The 16,474-nt window shown below is 41.0% G+C and overlaps 1 protein-coding gene across 4 annotated transcripts in view; it reads right to left on the reverse strand.

Moving 5' to 3' along the window:
- Window positions 1-16,474, reverse strand: part of LOC140204813 (CCR4-NOT transcription complex subunit 3-like) — a 144,440-nt gene that overhangs the window by 32,360 nt on the left and 95,606 nt on the right. For all 4 annotated transcript variants that reach the window (XM_072271627.1, XM_072271631.1, XM_072271630.1 and 1 more), the window contains 7 exons: window positions 16,250-16,378; window positions 14,950-14,976; window positions 14,761-14,829; window positions 11,335-11,554; window positions 8,400-8,542; window positions 7,322-7,375; window positions 3,048-3,217 (listed from right to left, as the gene is read on the reverse strand). In XM_072271627.1, the coding sequence (XP_072127728.1) occupies window positions 3,048-3,217; window positions 7,322-7,375; window positions 8,400-8,542; window positions 11,335-11,554; window positions 14,761-14,829; window positions 14,950-14,976; window positions 16,250-16,378 (812 nt within the window). The remainder of the gene's footprint in view (window positions 1-3,047; window positions 3,218-7,321; window positions 7,376-8,399; window positions 8,543-11,334; window positions 11,555-14,760; window positions 14,830-14,949; window positions 14,977-16,249; window positions 16,379-16,474) is intronic.

The raw sequence follows: 16,474 nt of genomic DNA on the forward strand, positions 1-16,474 counted from the left end.
ACAGCTTTTGATGGACTCTAGATCATGGTTTCTGGGGGCTTTGCTATTGCTTTCATGGTGGGTACTGGGAGGTCATTGCTTTTGCTGAAGTGGAAGGAGGGAGGGGGCTTTGGATTCTAATGTTTTCTGTCATTTATTCTTTGGGATTTTTCTGTTTCATGGATGTCTGCAAAAAGTAAGAATGTAGGTTGTATTTTGCATACATTCTGATATTTAATTGAATCATGAAACTACAGAATACACTAGGTGGCTTTAACCACATTAACACTTTTTTGATCATTAGAGTATCCATAGGTCATAAGATATGGGAGCAGAATTAAGCGATTTGGCCCATTGAGTCTGCTCTGCCATTCAATCATGGCTAATCCTTTTCTCCCCTCCTCAGCCTCGCTCACCAGCCTTCTCCCCCCCCACCCCCGCATAACCTTTGATGTTGTGTCCAATTAAGAACCTAGCAAGCTCTGCCTTATATATACAGCCAAAGGCCTGGCCTCCACAGCTGCCTGTGGTAATAAATGCCACAAGTTCACCACACTGTAGCTAAACTATCTGTCTCCATATCTGTTTTAAATGGACACCCCTCTATTCTGAGGCTGTGCCCTCTTGTCCTAAACTCCCACACCATGGGAAACATCCTTTCCACATCTACCATGTCTAGCCCTTTCAACATTTGAAAGGTTTCAATTAATTCCCCTCTCCATCCTTCCAAATTCCAGCAAGTACAGTCCCAGAGTCATCAAATGATCCTCACATAATAACCTTTTCATTCCTGGAATCATCCTTGTGAACCTCCTCTGAACACTCTCCAATGCCAGCACATCTTTTCTTGGATGAGAAGCCCAAAACTGTTCACAATGCTCAAGGTGAGGCCTCACCAGTACCCTATAAAGCCTCAGCATCACATCTCTGCTCTTGTATTCTAGACCACTTGAAATGAATGTTAACAGTGCATTTGACTTCCTCACCACCAACTCTACGTGCAAGGTTGTTCTGCATAAGGACCCCCAAGTCCCTTTGCATCTCAGACTTTTGGATTTTCTCCCTGTTGAGAAAACAGTCTGAATATTTATTTCTCGTACCAAAGTGTATGACCATGAATTTTCAAACATTGTATTTCATTTGCCACTTTCTTGCCAATTCTCCCAATCTGTCTCAGTCCTTCTGCAGCCTACCCATTTCCTCAAAACTACCCGCCTCTCTACCAATCTTTGTATTATCTGTAAACCTGGCAACAAAGTAATCTATTCCTCCATCTAAATCAGTGATAGACAGCATAAAAAGTGGTCCCAACACCGATCCCTGCAGAACATCACTACTTACCGGCAGCCAAACAGAAAAGGATACTTTTATTCCCACTCGCTACCTCCTACCAATCAGACAATGTGCTATCCATGCCAGTAAACTTTCCTGTAATACCATGGGCTCTTAACTTGGAAAGCAGCTTCATGTATGGCACCTTGTCAAAGGCCTTCTGAAAGTCCAAGTATGCATCATCCAATGCATCCCCATTATCTATCCTACTTTAAACTCCTCAAAGAATTCCAACAGGTTCATCAAGCAAGATTTTCCCTTAAGGAAACCATCCTGACCTTATCCTATGTTACCAAGCACTCCATAACCTCATCCTTAAAAATTGACTCCAACACCTTCCCAACCACTGAGGTCAGGCTAACTGGTCTATAATCTACTTTAAAGAGAGTGACATTTGCAATTCTCCAGTCCTTTGGCATCATGCCAGAGTACAATGATTTTTGAAAGATCATTACTAATGCCTAGACAATCTCTACCACTACCCCTCTCAGAACCTTAGGCTGCATTTCATCTGGTCCAGGTGACTTATGTACCCTGAGGTCTTTCAGATTTTTGAGCAGCTTCTCCCTTGTAATAGTAACTCCACTCACTTCTCTTCCCTCGCACCCTTCAACATCTGGCACACTGCTAGTGTCCTCTACAGTGAAGACTGATACAAAATACTCATTTAGTTTATTTGCCATCTCCTTGTCCTCCATTATTCCTCCAGTCTCATTTTCCAGTCTATTTCCACTCTCACTTTTAATTTTACATATTTGAAATAGCTTTTACTATTCATTCTGATATTGTTTGCTAGCTTGCTTTCGTATTTCATCTTTTTCTTCCTAATGGCTCTTTTAGTTGCTCTCTGTAGGTTTTTAAAAGCTTCCCAATCTTCTGTCTTCTGACTAATTTCTGTTCAGCTGTATGCCCTCTCTTTTGCTTTTACATTAGATTTGACTTCCCTCACTGTTGTACTATTTTGCCATTTGAGTATTTCTTTGTTTTTGGAATACATCTATCCTGCACCTTCCTCATTTTTCCCAGAAATTCACACCATTGCTGCTCTGCTGTCATCCCTGCCAGCATCTCCTGCCAATTTACTTTGGCCAACTCCCTTCTCATACCACTGTAATTTCCTTTACTATACTGAAACAATGCTACGTCAGACTTTACTTTCTCCCTACCAAATTTCAAGTTGAATTCAATCATATTGTGAGAACTGCCTCCTGGGGGTTCTTTTACCTAAAGCTCCCTAGTCACCTCCAGTTCTCATTACAACATAACGCAGTTACCAATTAAGATGCAACAAGGTCCCCAAAACAGCAAAGAGTAGTTTAAAAAACTCTGAAGAGAGACTTTAAGCCGTGTATTCAAAAGGTCATGTTCTACGAACACGCAATAAGATTTGTAATGGTCACTGAATCACCAGAGAAAATGGAGTCTCAGGCAACATAGTACTCCCTCAGTAATGCATTAGAACGTCATTTTAGATTACAGACTAACCCTTGGAGAAGGAATGAACTCTTCAATATTTGATGCTGAAGTGTATAACAAAATCAAATTTAACAAACCCAGCCCTGAGTATGCTTCATTGATAATGATTTATACAGCACTAATTTTTTCCTGAGGGGGACTGACAGGGTACTTCCCTATAAATGTACAAAGGCCATATTAAAGAGCAAAATATTTTACAGTACTGCAGATGAGGGTTAATCATGTATCCTAGATGTCCTCACTGAGGTATCTACACTTACAGAGAGTAGCTTTTGCTGGTTTGTAGCAGTTTATTTCCCCCATTGCTGGATCCATTTGAGGGCAGGGTCGGCGTTTTTGTGATGTTCGACCCCTGCGCACTCTGAGAAATAGAAATGGATGGAGGGAGATTGTTACCATGGTGAGTCTTGCCAAGAACCTTTGCAGGGGACTGCAGGATGGGAAAAAAAAGCAGAAAAGAGATGTGAATGGCAAATGGGAAGGAGGTAGACATTTTAATTACTTGCCCTCCACCCTTTTACAGATCATTCCGTATCAAACTTCCCCCACTATGTTCCCAAATACACATTCTACCAAATCACAAATTCTTATATCAAACTGAAATAGTATTTATTAACCACAATCAATGCACGATCTAATAGATGCTTGCTATAATATGTTTATATGGAAAGGCAATTTTGAAGAAATGTGTAAAACTAAAGCAGTGACTATAATTGGGAGCTTCCGATATCCGGATACAGACTTGCTAGTGGGCACACTAATGGGCACATATGTTTGAAACCTTTTATCTAGAGATTTAGGACGGAATAGGCCCTTTGAGCTGCACCGCCAGCACCCAACCAATTTAATCTTTAGCCTAATCACAGGACAAATTATAATGACCAATTAACCTACTAAATGGTACATCTTTGGACTGTGGGAGGAAACCAATGTATTCCGGGGAGGACGTACAAACCCCTTACAGAGGGCACTAGGATTGAACTCCGAACTCCAACGCCCAAGATGTAATAGCATCACTCTAACCGCTATAGACCAAAGGTAAAAATAGTCATAAGAGAAAAAGCCTGCCTGGGTAAATTAGAGTCAAAGCTAGGCAATCAAAACTAATTGAATCACAGAAGGCCTTTATCTTGAGTGTCGGCACATTCCCACGAAGGAACAGTCAAGAAATTAAAAGTTATGGACGGCGAAAATAAGGTTGAAAACAGAACAGGAAAAAACAGCATATGATAGATGACAGGCTGTAAACACAGCCAGGAATGAGGCTGATGACATGAAGCTCAGAAGAGAAGTGAAAATTGAAGTGAGAGGCAAAGGAAACAGAAAAGCAACAATGGAAGTAAAAGAAAGTCCAAAAATATTCTACTAGCACATGAACAGGAAACGTATTGTAAACGGGGAGGCAAGACTGATCAGAGACTAAATCAGAAATCTAATTCAAAGGTAGAGAGCACGGTTAAGAAAACAAATGCACCTTAAAGAAGAAATTGTTGGAATCTCTAAGCAAGATACTGCTGTGATTCTGAATGGGTCAAGAATTGCTAAAGGAGAGACCAGAAATGACAGCTGCAGTGAATAAATCATTCGGCCCAGAAGCAACATATCCTCAGTTGCTAAGAGAGGAAACTGCAAAGGACTTGACCATAACCATCCAATTGGGGTGGTGCAACAGTACACTCACATTCAAACAAAATGGTATAGATACAAACCCAGGAACAAGATCAGTCTAATCTTGGTTGTGGGAAAAGTTCAGGAAATATAATCGGGAACCAAATTAGTTGTCACTTGGACAAGTGCGGACTAACAGAAAGCCAGTACAGACTGTTAAAGATAAAGATAAGGAGTGTTTAATTAACTTTATTAATGAAGTAAATGTCATTGAAGGAAATGCAGTTTGTGTGTTATATATAGACCACCCACCAAAATGCCTGTGATATGGTGCACTTACTGGGCTTATGGTAAAAACAGATCATATAACACCATAGAATAAAGGCAGCTGCAGCACAAAACTGCCTAAAGTATAGGAAAAGTCAATAATGAAAGTCTGACTTAAAGCTTGAGAGAAGTGCACAGTGAGATCCCCAAGGGGTCCGTACTACCGAAATAAAACTAAGATGTAATGCCAAGAAATTTGAAGTGCCACATCTTGGTAGGAAAAGCAGAATACAAGCAGGGGACTGGGGGCACAATCCTAGAAGATTGCTCATGAAGACAGCAATACAACTTGACCAAGCTTGACAGAAGTACAGTGAGAGGGAATAAAAGGGGGCTTTTCTAGTTGGCTGCCAGTGACTAGTGGTGTTCCCCCAGGATTAGTATTGGGACCGCTACTTTTTACATTGTCAATGATTTAGATAGTAGAATTGATGGCTTTGTGGCAAAGTTTGTGGTTGATATGAAGATAGGTGGAAGGGTAGGTAGTGCTGAGGAAGCCACGCGATTGCAGCAAGACCTAGACAAGTTGGAAGAATGAGCAAAAAAAGTGGCAGATGGAATACATTGCTGGGAAATGTATGATAATGCATTTTGGTAAAAGGAACAACAGTGCAGACTATTATCTAAATGAGGAAAAATTCAAGCATCAGAGATGCAAAGGAGCTTAGGAGTCCTCGTGCAAGAATCGCAGAAAGTTAATTCACAGGATGAGTCTGTGATAAAGAAGGCAAATGCAATGTTAGCCTTTATTTCAAGGGGAGTAGAATATAAAAACAAGGAAATAATGCTGAAGCTTTATAAGACATTAGTAAGGCTGCACTTAGAGTATTGTCAACAGACTTGGGCCCCTCATCTCAAAAAGAGAGTATTGTCATTGGAAAGAGTCCAGAGGAGGTTCACAAGGATGATTCCAGGAATGAAGGGGTTAACATACAAGGAGTGTTTAGCAGCTTTGGGCCTGTACTCACTGAAACTTAAAAGAAAAAGAATGCCTGGGGATCTCATTGAAATTTACCAACGTTGAGAGGATTAGATAAGGTGGATGCAGAGAGGCTATTTCCTCTGGTGGGGGTATCTAGAACTAGAGGACACAGCCTCAAAATTGAAGGGCAGCCTTTTAAATCACAAGGGGGAATAATTTTTTTTTAGCCAAAGAGTGGTGAATCTGTGGAACGCTGCCACAGACTGCAGTGGAGGACAAGTCTATGGGTATATTTAAAGCAGAAGTTGATAGATTTCTGATTGGTCGGGGCATCAAGGGATATTGTGAGAGGGCAGGTGTATGGGGTTGAATGGGATGATCCAGGATCAGCCATGATGAAATGGTGGAGCGGACTTGATGGGCTGAATGGCCTAATTCTGCTCGTGTCTTATGGTCAAGTTGTTTAAAAAAAGCAGAAAGAATACTGAGCATTCAAAACAAAGGCATAGAGTACAAAAGCAATAACGTTATGAAGAACCTTCACTGGTTCGACCAGAATCGTCATGGCGCACTGAGCTTTGGGTGCCAATATTAGCGGAAATGTATAACCTTAAAGATTCCATGAATGAGGGATTTCAATTATGTGGAGAGACAGAAGCCTGGGCCTTCTCCTCTAAATCGAAAGAACATAAAAACATGAAATGTTTAACTATAAAATGTTAGATAAAGACATTGATCCCACTGGCAGAAGGATCAAAAACTGTTGAATAAAGAACCCAAAGTGACAGGAAGATTTTGTTTTAAACCAATGAATGGTTATGGTGTGGAATGAACTAGCAGAGAAATACCGGAGGCAGATTTGGAAAACGGTTAAAGAGCAAGTGGTATGAAGTTACTATCTGCAGGATTATCACTGAACAACTCCAAGTCAGAATCCTGCCTAAATGTAATGATGTATTACATTTGTGATAAAAAGGAGCTAAGTAAACATCTGAAAGGGAAGAATTTGCTAAGCTTGGCAGAGAAGTAGGAATTGCTGGATTGCTTGCACACGGAGCTGGTATGAACCCAACATTTCAACCAGCCACTTCAGACTTCCAGCGTCTACAGTACTTCACTTAATATGGGTTTAATTTCAAAGTCAAAGAGAGAAAATGGAACCTGACAAGATAGTGAGATCCCTGACAGTGTGAGCTACAATTCCCGGCACTGCAAACTTCAAGTCCATCACAGGTAGAAAATGAAAGACAGATTATTTTCTCAAGGACAGAGGGAGAATGTGGCTCTTTTAGCATCCAGTGAAGGAGCTGTCCCAGAGGGGGAAAAGCTACCATCCTTTTAGAGTGAGAAACTGACAAGGAATTGTGGGTATGCTATGTTGACGCTGGAATGTGTGGCAACACTTAGGACTACCCCCAGCACTTCCTTAGGCAGTGCTAGTTATCAATGCAAATGACACATTTCACAGCATGTTTCGATGTACATGGAAGAAATAAATCTCAGGCTGCAGAAAACAACCACATTTGACATTTTCTCAAAGTGAATTTTAGTATGGATGTCCCAGTCTGCAATAACGTGCAATTTTTATGCATTGTACAAGCTGGCACCCGAGCTGAATTTGACGACACACATTCATTACAACAGTGTGCAATTTGCGTGCACAGAAAGCAGACTGACCATGCTCATTTCGCTGTCTGACCTACTCCGTTTCCGCTCATCTTCATGATTTTCCTGAAATAGAGATTTCAAAATTAGCACAAACATAGCCCAACCTCTCAGTAGTTCCATGGTTCAATGCTCCCCTTCTATGACATTCTGGTAAGATAGTCCTTCAGGAAAGTATTCATCCAGAGTCTGATCTGAGAGGACCCCAGGACATGAGGGGTTTGGGATGACAAAAAGGTTTGAGATTCATTTGCTGCAGAAAGCCCATGAGCAGATAAGGGCTGACTTGATTGCAATGAAGTGGTCTAACAGAGGGTGCTCACACAGACACACATGGAAATAGTGGCCAGATGAAGTGACTGAGTCTGCCACATTAACGACTTTTAAATGCACTTGGATAGGAAAGGGAAGGATATGGGCCAAATGGAACTAGTTTATTTGGGAATCTTTGTCAGCATGGACTAATTAGGCTGAAAGGCCTGTTTCCATGCTGCATGACTCGATGGCTTTATAACACCACTATTAACACTTGCAAAGAATGATCATTTGTTCTTCTTTGCCGCTTTTTTTTGGTCTGTTTTTTGTAATGAGGCCGAATTCACTACACCATCGCCCAGCTAATAATCATTTGGTATAACTAGATTGTTGCCATCTTTTGGTATATTGTTATGGACAAAGAAACACAGCAGGAGAAATACCTTTTCAAGAAAAAAATGACACTACTCAAAATTGAAATAATCTTAAGCAGGAGACCATTTACACTGAAAACTAGTGTCAGACCTTAAACAAGAAGAGCAAGTGCAACAGAGCTGTCCTGTCATAACTTCATACATCACCACTTCTCTCATTCCCAGCTCAGAAGCAATGACCTAGAAACATGCAGTAAAAATACACCCACCACCTGATACACTGCAAAAGGGTGAAGAGAGATCTCAGAACACATACCTGAGTGCCTGGATCAGCATTTTGACAACTCTTTCAGGCCTTAGTGAGATAGGTGACATTGTTTTACTGTGTTGACAAGTGCTCGTCTTAATGACTTGCAAATTTGGATCTTCACATTTAACACAAAGGACATGCAAATACTCACCACAGACTGGTTGGCTGGACTGAGAGGTACAGGAGAACTCGAGGTCGTAGAGGTGGGAGTGCTGTTACACTGATTAAAAAGTTCATCTTCCACATTGCTATTACTGTTGCTTGCTGGTGATGTTGCCATTATTGATGTTTGTGCTGAAAAAATGGAAGAGGGTCTTAAAAACACTGAAAAGTGAAATTGGTCAGGCTCCTGTCCATCTCCAACAAGGCATTGTCATTCTACAGGAGCAGAGGACGCACTCCCTCCTAACTCAGCACTGTTAAACCGACCTCCACCCTCCTCCCCACCAGTCCTCAGGCCCCAGGGCTAAATTAGCACCAGCTGAAGCTCTGTTCTGATTGGAAGTAGAATCTCAACTGGAATGAGTAACGATGGCTGATTTGTCAGTGACACTCTACAGCAGCCAATCACAGTGCTGTACTCAACAGTTCATTAACTAGCGAGATAAACTAATCTAGAGTCTTTCTCTCAGAACAGGCTCAGCTGTTTGCTAATTAGAAAACTATTTTTTCTTAAACTCTCAGTCTTAGACATCCACATTACATGTCTCTGCTGATGGTAACCTCTGGCCCAGAAAAATTAATTGATCTAGTAGCTACTTAGCTGTTTGTTGCCCATAATATTGAGAATGTGTGTTAATTACTATACCGATATACCCAAACATTCAACATTGCCATTTTTCAACCACTTAAGTTTTACCTCATTGAAACGTCAATCCCTCAGGTGATGATGCCGTTTTCTACTTTGGTTAGTTTTAATCTCAGACAACACATCCTGCTAACTCTATTTCATGGCAGTATCTGTCAAACCCAATTTTAAATTTTTCTGCACATAGAACAGTGCAGCACAGGAACAGGCCATTTGGCCAACAATGTTGTGCTGAACCTGCTAAAAAAACAAATCAAAAACACTCAAACAAGAATCCTTCCTACCCACGCAATGTCCATATCCCTCCAGTTTCCTTACATCATGTGCCTTTCCAAATGTCTCTTAAAATCCTCTAATGTATTTGCCTCTACCACCATATCAGGCAGCACATTCCAGGCATCCACCACTCTTTGAGTTAAAACTTCCTCCTCACATCCCACTTGAACCTACCTCCTCTCATCTCCAATGCATGCCCTCTGGTGTTAGACATTTCAATCTTGAGAAACATATACACCCTGTCTACTCTATCTATGCCTCTCACAATCTTATAAACCTCTCACAGATCTCCCCTCAACTTCCACTGCTCCAGAGAAAACAACCCAAGTTTATCCAGCCTATCACGATAGCACATATCCTTTAAACCAGGCAGCATCCTGGTAAACCACTTCTGTACCCTCTCCAAAGCCTCAACATCCTTCCTACAGTGGGGCGACCAGAACTGCATGCAATACATACTTTAACATTATCACTATAAACTCTTTCTCTCTCTTCAGAGTTCTTAAAGTATCTCCTAGCCTCACAACTAATATCTACAAAGCTATTTCTTCAGTCTACTGTGTTATAATGAGCTGCCAAGAATTTACATGTTGAAGGACAACTTCTTTCAACACATGTCTAAGAACCTACTAGCAATATCACAGTAATGTAGCAGGTAGCACCACATTTTTACAGTTTGGGGCATCGGAGTTTGGAGTTCAATTCCGGTGTCATCCGTAAGGAGTCTGTGGAATGTGTGGGTTTTCTCTGGGTGCTCCAGTTTCCTTCCACAGTCCAAAGACCTAGCAGTTAGTAGATTAATTGGTCATTATAAGCTGTCTCGTGATTAGGCTAGGGTTAAATCGGGGGTTGCTGGGCAGTGAGGCTCGGTGCCATAAGGGCTTGCTCCGCGCTCTATTTCAATAAATAAACTATTGCACATTTATCCTAAACAGCTCCAGAGCTCCACTTGGGTCTGTTACTTTTTACGCTATACGTTAGTGATCTGGATGACAGAATCGATGGCTTTGAGGCCAAGTTTGTGGAAGATACTAAGATCAGTGGAGGGGCAGGTAGCGTTGAGGAACAAGGGAGTCTGCAGAAGGACAGATTAGAAGAATGAGCAAAGCATATCCAGTATGAGCAGAATCTTATGTTTATTAGTTGGAATACAGTGTAGAGAAGTATATGGTCATGCACTTTGGTAGAAGCAGTAAAGGCATAGAGTATATTCCAAGTGAGGCGTGAATGCTGGGATTGGGGGTACAAACAGACTTTGGAGTCCTACTTCAGAAATGCCTAAATGTTGATCTGAAGGTTGAGTTAGAAGGCAAACGCAATGTTAGCATTCATTTGTGAGGACTAGAATATAAAAGCAAGGATGTAATGCTGAAGGCATTGATCAGACCATATTTGAAGTATTATGTGCAGTTCTGGGTGCTGTATCTAAGAAAGGATGTGCTGGTATTGGAGAGAGCCCTGAGGAGGTTTACAAGAACGAACCCAGGAATGAAAGGGTTAAAGTATGAAGAGCACTTGATGGGTCTGGGCCTGTACTCGCTTGAGTTTAGAAGAATGTTGGGGGGGGGGGGGAGATCTCATTAAAACCTACTGAATATTGAAAGGCCTCAATGGAGTGAACATAGAGAGGATGCTTCCATTAGTGGAACAGTCTAGGACCAGAAGAGACAGCTTCAAAATAGAAGATCGTCCCCTTAGAACAAAGATGAAGAGGAATTTCTCTAACCAGAGGGTGGTCAATCTTTGGAATTCACTGCCACAGACAGCTGAGCAAATTGTTTCCTGGTCATTTTACATTATACAAAAAATGGAATGTACCAAATCCGTTCAGCAAAAAGACAGTGAATTTATTTCAGACTGTGGAAATCAAGAGATTAAAAACTTCACAAGGTTAAAGGCTTCCACTAGTGGGACAAGTTTAACACACACAAAATATGTTTCACAAAGGGCTCACCATTGGCTAGGTTAAAGTAACTTTGTCATTCATTGAAAATAGCCTTACCTATATCCTCAAGGTCTAGGTCATCATATAAAAACTCATTTTCTTTAAAGTCTGGGTCCTGAGAGGAATCAACATAGTATTCAACGTCATCTTTGATCTTCTTAATCTGGTCCACTTCTATTGTGCTGTTGTCTAACATACGCAGGAGGGTTTCCAGCATTTTAATGTGGTACCTGTGCCTCTCAATGTAATGCTTCAATTCTTCTAACCTGTCCTGTTTCTGCAGAAGGATTTCCACGGTTAGACAGCAAGCACAGCAATCAGATCATACTTAAATCTCACTCATTAAAGGTTGATCAGTGGCAGCCTTCAATTATTATTTCAAGATTAGTGTACATTCACTAATTTAGTATCATTAATGGGAAATACTGGAAAACAACATTAAATTAGTCCATTAATTATGACTTGTGATGTATCCTATTAAAATATACAGGTTTGCATTTAGATCCCTTTCCAAATCCTTAGTCAATTTAAAGGCTTTTGATACGTTTTTACAGTCACTCCAGAGGGAAGCACAATAGTTAATTATACAAATCAAGACCACATAAAGATTGAGAAGCCCAATCAATTAATCTGTTTTGGAGATGTTAGCTGAAGGATGAATATTACCAAGGCACTGGAAGAAAACACTGACTTTCTTCAAAAAGCTCATGGTATACTTTATGGCCACCTGAACTGGGAAATGCTGATTCAGTTTAATGTCTCATCCAGAATCTAGCACATCATTTCGCCTTGCACTGTTGTGTCAGCAAAGATTACGAGGCTCATGGCTTGAACCAAGAATGTGGCTTGAACCCACAATCTTCTAACTCATGAGTGAGAGTGCCCAGAATTGTGCCAAGCTGACACAGCCTCAATCCAAGACATATTCACAGGGGGTTTCTGACATGGAACCTTGGTGGAGGTCCTACGCACCTCGGCGAACAATCCGCTGTTGCGTGGCTGCCAGGCTGAAATGTCACGATGCATCTTTTAAACTGGGTATGACATGCCAAACAGTATGCTCAGCACTCACAATGCTGTCCTAAAAGCTGTTTGAAAACACATTCATTAAAAGTACTGCAATAAATAAAAGTTGTGTAAGAGGTTCTTGTTTTTAAACAATACTTTTGGCAATTGTATTAATTCAGACCATAAATAATCACAATTTATACAGCACCTTTGGCATGGATAAACATCCCACGCGGAAAAGATTTTTTAAAAAAAGAACGCAGTTTTACAGCGCCTTTCATGCTCCTTTCAGGATGTCCCAATGCACTTTCTAGCTAATTAAGTACGATGGCGGTTATAACGCAGGAAACCTGGCAGCCAATTTGCGCACAGCAAGCTCCCACAAATAGCAACACGGCAAGGTGCAGGTAAAGTTTATTTTGGTTATAATGGCAGGCGAATACATTTTAGTTATCACTGGCAACTTCCCTGCCCATCTTCAAAATAGTGTCATGGGCTTACCTATATTCACCTGAGGAGCCATACCATCTACAAGATGGTGCTCCCAGCAAAGCTGTGCTCCCTCAATGCTGCAATGAAGTGTTAGACCTGACTTTTAGTTCAGCTCTGAACAGTTCTAATTCAGAGGCACAGCTGACACACAAGGGGTACAGGAGTACAATCAAAGCTGAGAATGAGAACAACAGGTTTCTGACATGGAAGTGTATTCACATTCCCTTCTATGAACAAAAGAGATTTTCTATTGTTCTAAAGAAGGAGTGATTAAGTACTTTGTTTTGTGAAGTAGACAGATGACTAACGAAGATCAGTAGATATGGGGAACATGAGGATGCAAAGCCAAGCAGAGGATGTGGTGCAGTGGGGGTGATATGAGGACACATGAGGGAGGAAGAACAGAGAAAGGATGAAGATAGCGTGTGAAGAGCAAGGGAATGATCCAAGGACAGAAGGGAAAGAATCAGGAAGAACAAGGATCACAATTAGAAGGAAGGACAGGTTGAGTTGACAGGGTCAGGATAAGTTGGGTTGAGTGAGGAGAGGATGGTTATAGGTTAGAAGAGGTGAAAAGTATGGGTTTGAGGGTGGAGAGTTGGACTGGGATAAGTTGGGGTTGTGTTGAAGAGGAAAAACTAGTGGGTGTGGGGGAAAAAGGACAGCTGGGTTAGCAGGTTGCAAAAATAAGTTGCTACGTGCATAAATGAAAACAAACAAGAGAAAATTTTAAGTATGAGGCATCAGGAGATCAGTGATCAGAATTGATGATGAGTAGAATATGCAAACCTAGGAATTCTCCTGTCTGAGGAGTCCTGATAATTTTTTTAATTTACCTAGTCCCTTAGGGCCATAGGAAACTCCGTATCAATGTCAATCCTACTCTTGCACATTCAGAATTGGGCCCTGTGAGCATACCCACAACCAAGCCTGGGCGTACAAAACCAAAACTTAGCACGTCTGTGTTCATCAGCAGGGACCCTTCAAGCAGCTGTGACTCCATTTGATACCTGCAGGTCCGGTGTTGGGATTACACCTGTACGGTGATGCTTGCATCCTGAAGGGTTTCAGCACAAGTATTTCAGATGTCCCAAGCTTTGATGGGCCAAAGCAGTTTGGATTAGCTGACCTAGGGGAGGGCAGCACCGGTTTAGCTGAGTGTGGAGTTGGCAGAGTTGGATGAGAAATACCATGACCATAAGGTTTTTTTTTGGAAAGGACAGCGGACAGAGACAAGAGCACAGCTTTGAGCTGAATAGAATTCTGCAACAGTCTGGCTCTGTTCGAGACTGGGGTCGGAGGGAAGAGTTGAGGTTGGTGGCAAAGAGACAAGAGTTTTGCAGCAAGAATTGTAGATGATGGTTTCAGTTTCCCTAATGTCTAATAAAGGAATTTTCAGGAATTTCCAACACATTGTTGGGACATCTGTCAATTATTGAATAAATAGGAAATATTTATTAACAGCAATAGACCACAATTAACACGGGGAAGAATAGTGTACATCGGGAATGAATAACCAAGAACCAACAATTCTTGAGCATGGCACTTACCCATGGAATTTAAAGTAACAAGTGTGAGACAGAAAACCTAAGAGCTATTCAGTAAAGCAATTACAATAGTGACACAAGCACAAAAAATGACAGAAACAGGAATCCAAGTGATATGTATCAGGTTACACAGTAATAAGAATAATAAGACATAGACTGTGCAGTAGCAGTGATGTACGACATAGTACATGTAGACAGTAATATAAGATGTGCATAAGGAGTACACAATAACAAGAATGTGAGACGTATAGAGGATTGCACGTTAATATAATGTGAGCAAAGAACACAGGAAGGCGAGGATATTGTACAATAATATAAATCTGAGTTACATGAACAAAGATTTTCTGTAAAGAGTATGATAAATGTACACAACATCGCAAAATAATAGGCACGTGCTCATATTAAATGTGGGCTGAAAGAAAGCACTTATTCCTACCTCTTTCTCGCCCTTCTTTTTCCTCGTCACTGCTGACAACGTTTCCATTTCACTTTCAAAGAGATCAACCTGGGAATGGCAACATGATTACCTTCACTGATCTGCACAGCATAGCAGGAGACTCAAAAATTAATCAACTACAATTACAATATGAAAAACGTTTCAAACTAAATTAGCCATGCCACTCACCTGCATATTTAATGAGTCTATCGTATTCTGAAATGGAAGACGACAGATTGTGGGGAAAGGGGGGATAAAAAGAGATGTATAATATTAATTGGAATCACTTTCTTAATTCATAGCTTAGATTCATTAGACTGACATCAAAAGTCCTTTCCCAGAGGCTGATGGTGCAGGGTGAGACACAGAGGAGCAGGTTACGCTGGCAATCATATATTGGAAGCATTAGTAAGTAGAGACATATTTTCATTATAGTCATAACAAAGCACTAATCCATCACCCTAGTCCATCAGAATTCATTTATTTAGAAATACAGCACAGTTACAGGCCCTTCCAGCCCAACAAGCCCTTGTCATCCAATTACTCTCATGTGCAATTTACCAACTAACCCGTACGCCTTTGGAATGTGGGAGGAGACCAGAGCGCCCAGAGGAAATTCACATGGCTACAGGCTGAACATACAAATTCCTTACAGATAGCGGCAGAATTGAAGCGGGGTTGCTGGCACTGTAATAGCGTTGTGCAATCTGCTACGCTACCGTGCCCGAGTCAAAGAACTGAGTCTAGCACTTCCTTTTAAACTTAATTGATTTGAAAGTTTAGTTAAGTTGAAGGCAATAGTTACAAAGAAACTTTAACTGCAATTCAGACATTTTTCAGATAAGAATTTCTAATTGGACCAGGCTTTCAATCCAGGGACATTTCATGACAGTTTGCAGCACCTACACACATCAATGTTATCCCCTCCTAATTCCTAACTAATATTCTATCACAACATTGTCTGAGTACACTATTTACTGCCCTATGCGGCCACTTGCAGGTGAATAGATTGTGGCTGTTTCTAGTCAGTAAGTCCATACCTGGGTTTGACTAAGTAACAGCAGAAAATATAACATCATCCCCAGAGCTAACCTTGACATTATACTACCAGCACAAGCAGCATTTTAAATGAGGTCTGTGCATAAACAACAACAATTTGCATTTATATAATGCTTTCAATATGATAAAATTCCCCAGGCAGGTGGAAGGTGACAATTTAAAATGCATAAAAAGATTGAAATATAATGGGGGCAATGGGAAGCAGTTCTCAAAAAAAAAATTTAAAGATAAAGGTGAAGGAAAACCAGAGACAGAATCTAGCAGCATCCCTGAAGTGAGGGCTTCAGACTCACTACTCTTCACTCCTCTTCACCTGAAGTTTACTGACTTCTGGGAACAGTAGCATCGGGAGTTCTCAAGCTGACTAAAGTGTGTCTGCAAATGGCACTGTGTCTTTGGAAAGATTCTGGCTGCTCTGCCAATCACTTACCGTCAACCACTGACAGATTTCTTCTTTTTCCTTCTGTGCAGGATCCACCTTTGTCGCCGATCCCAGCCCTTCTTTTGAATAGGCTTTGGTCTTTGTTTCTCTCTCCACTATCTTGAACCTTTCCATTTGCTTTATAAAAAAGATTTAAATACTTGAACTGCACACTCAGATTTAAAAATTGTACCCTGAATTCTTTACCACCCAACCCATTTCCTTCTCTATGAT

Source organism: Mobula birostris, chromosome 11 (assembly GCF_030028105.1).
Source record: "Mobula birostris isolate sMobBir1 chromosome 11, sMobBir1.hap1, whole genome shotgun sequence".
NCBI lineage: Eukaryota > Metazoa > Chordata > Chondrichthyes > Myliobatiformes > Myliobatidae > Mobula > Mobula birostris.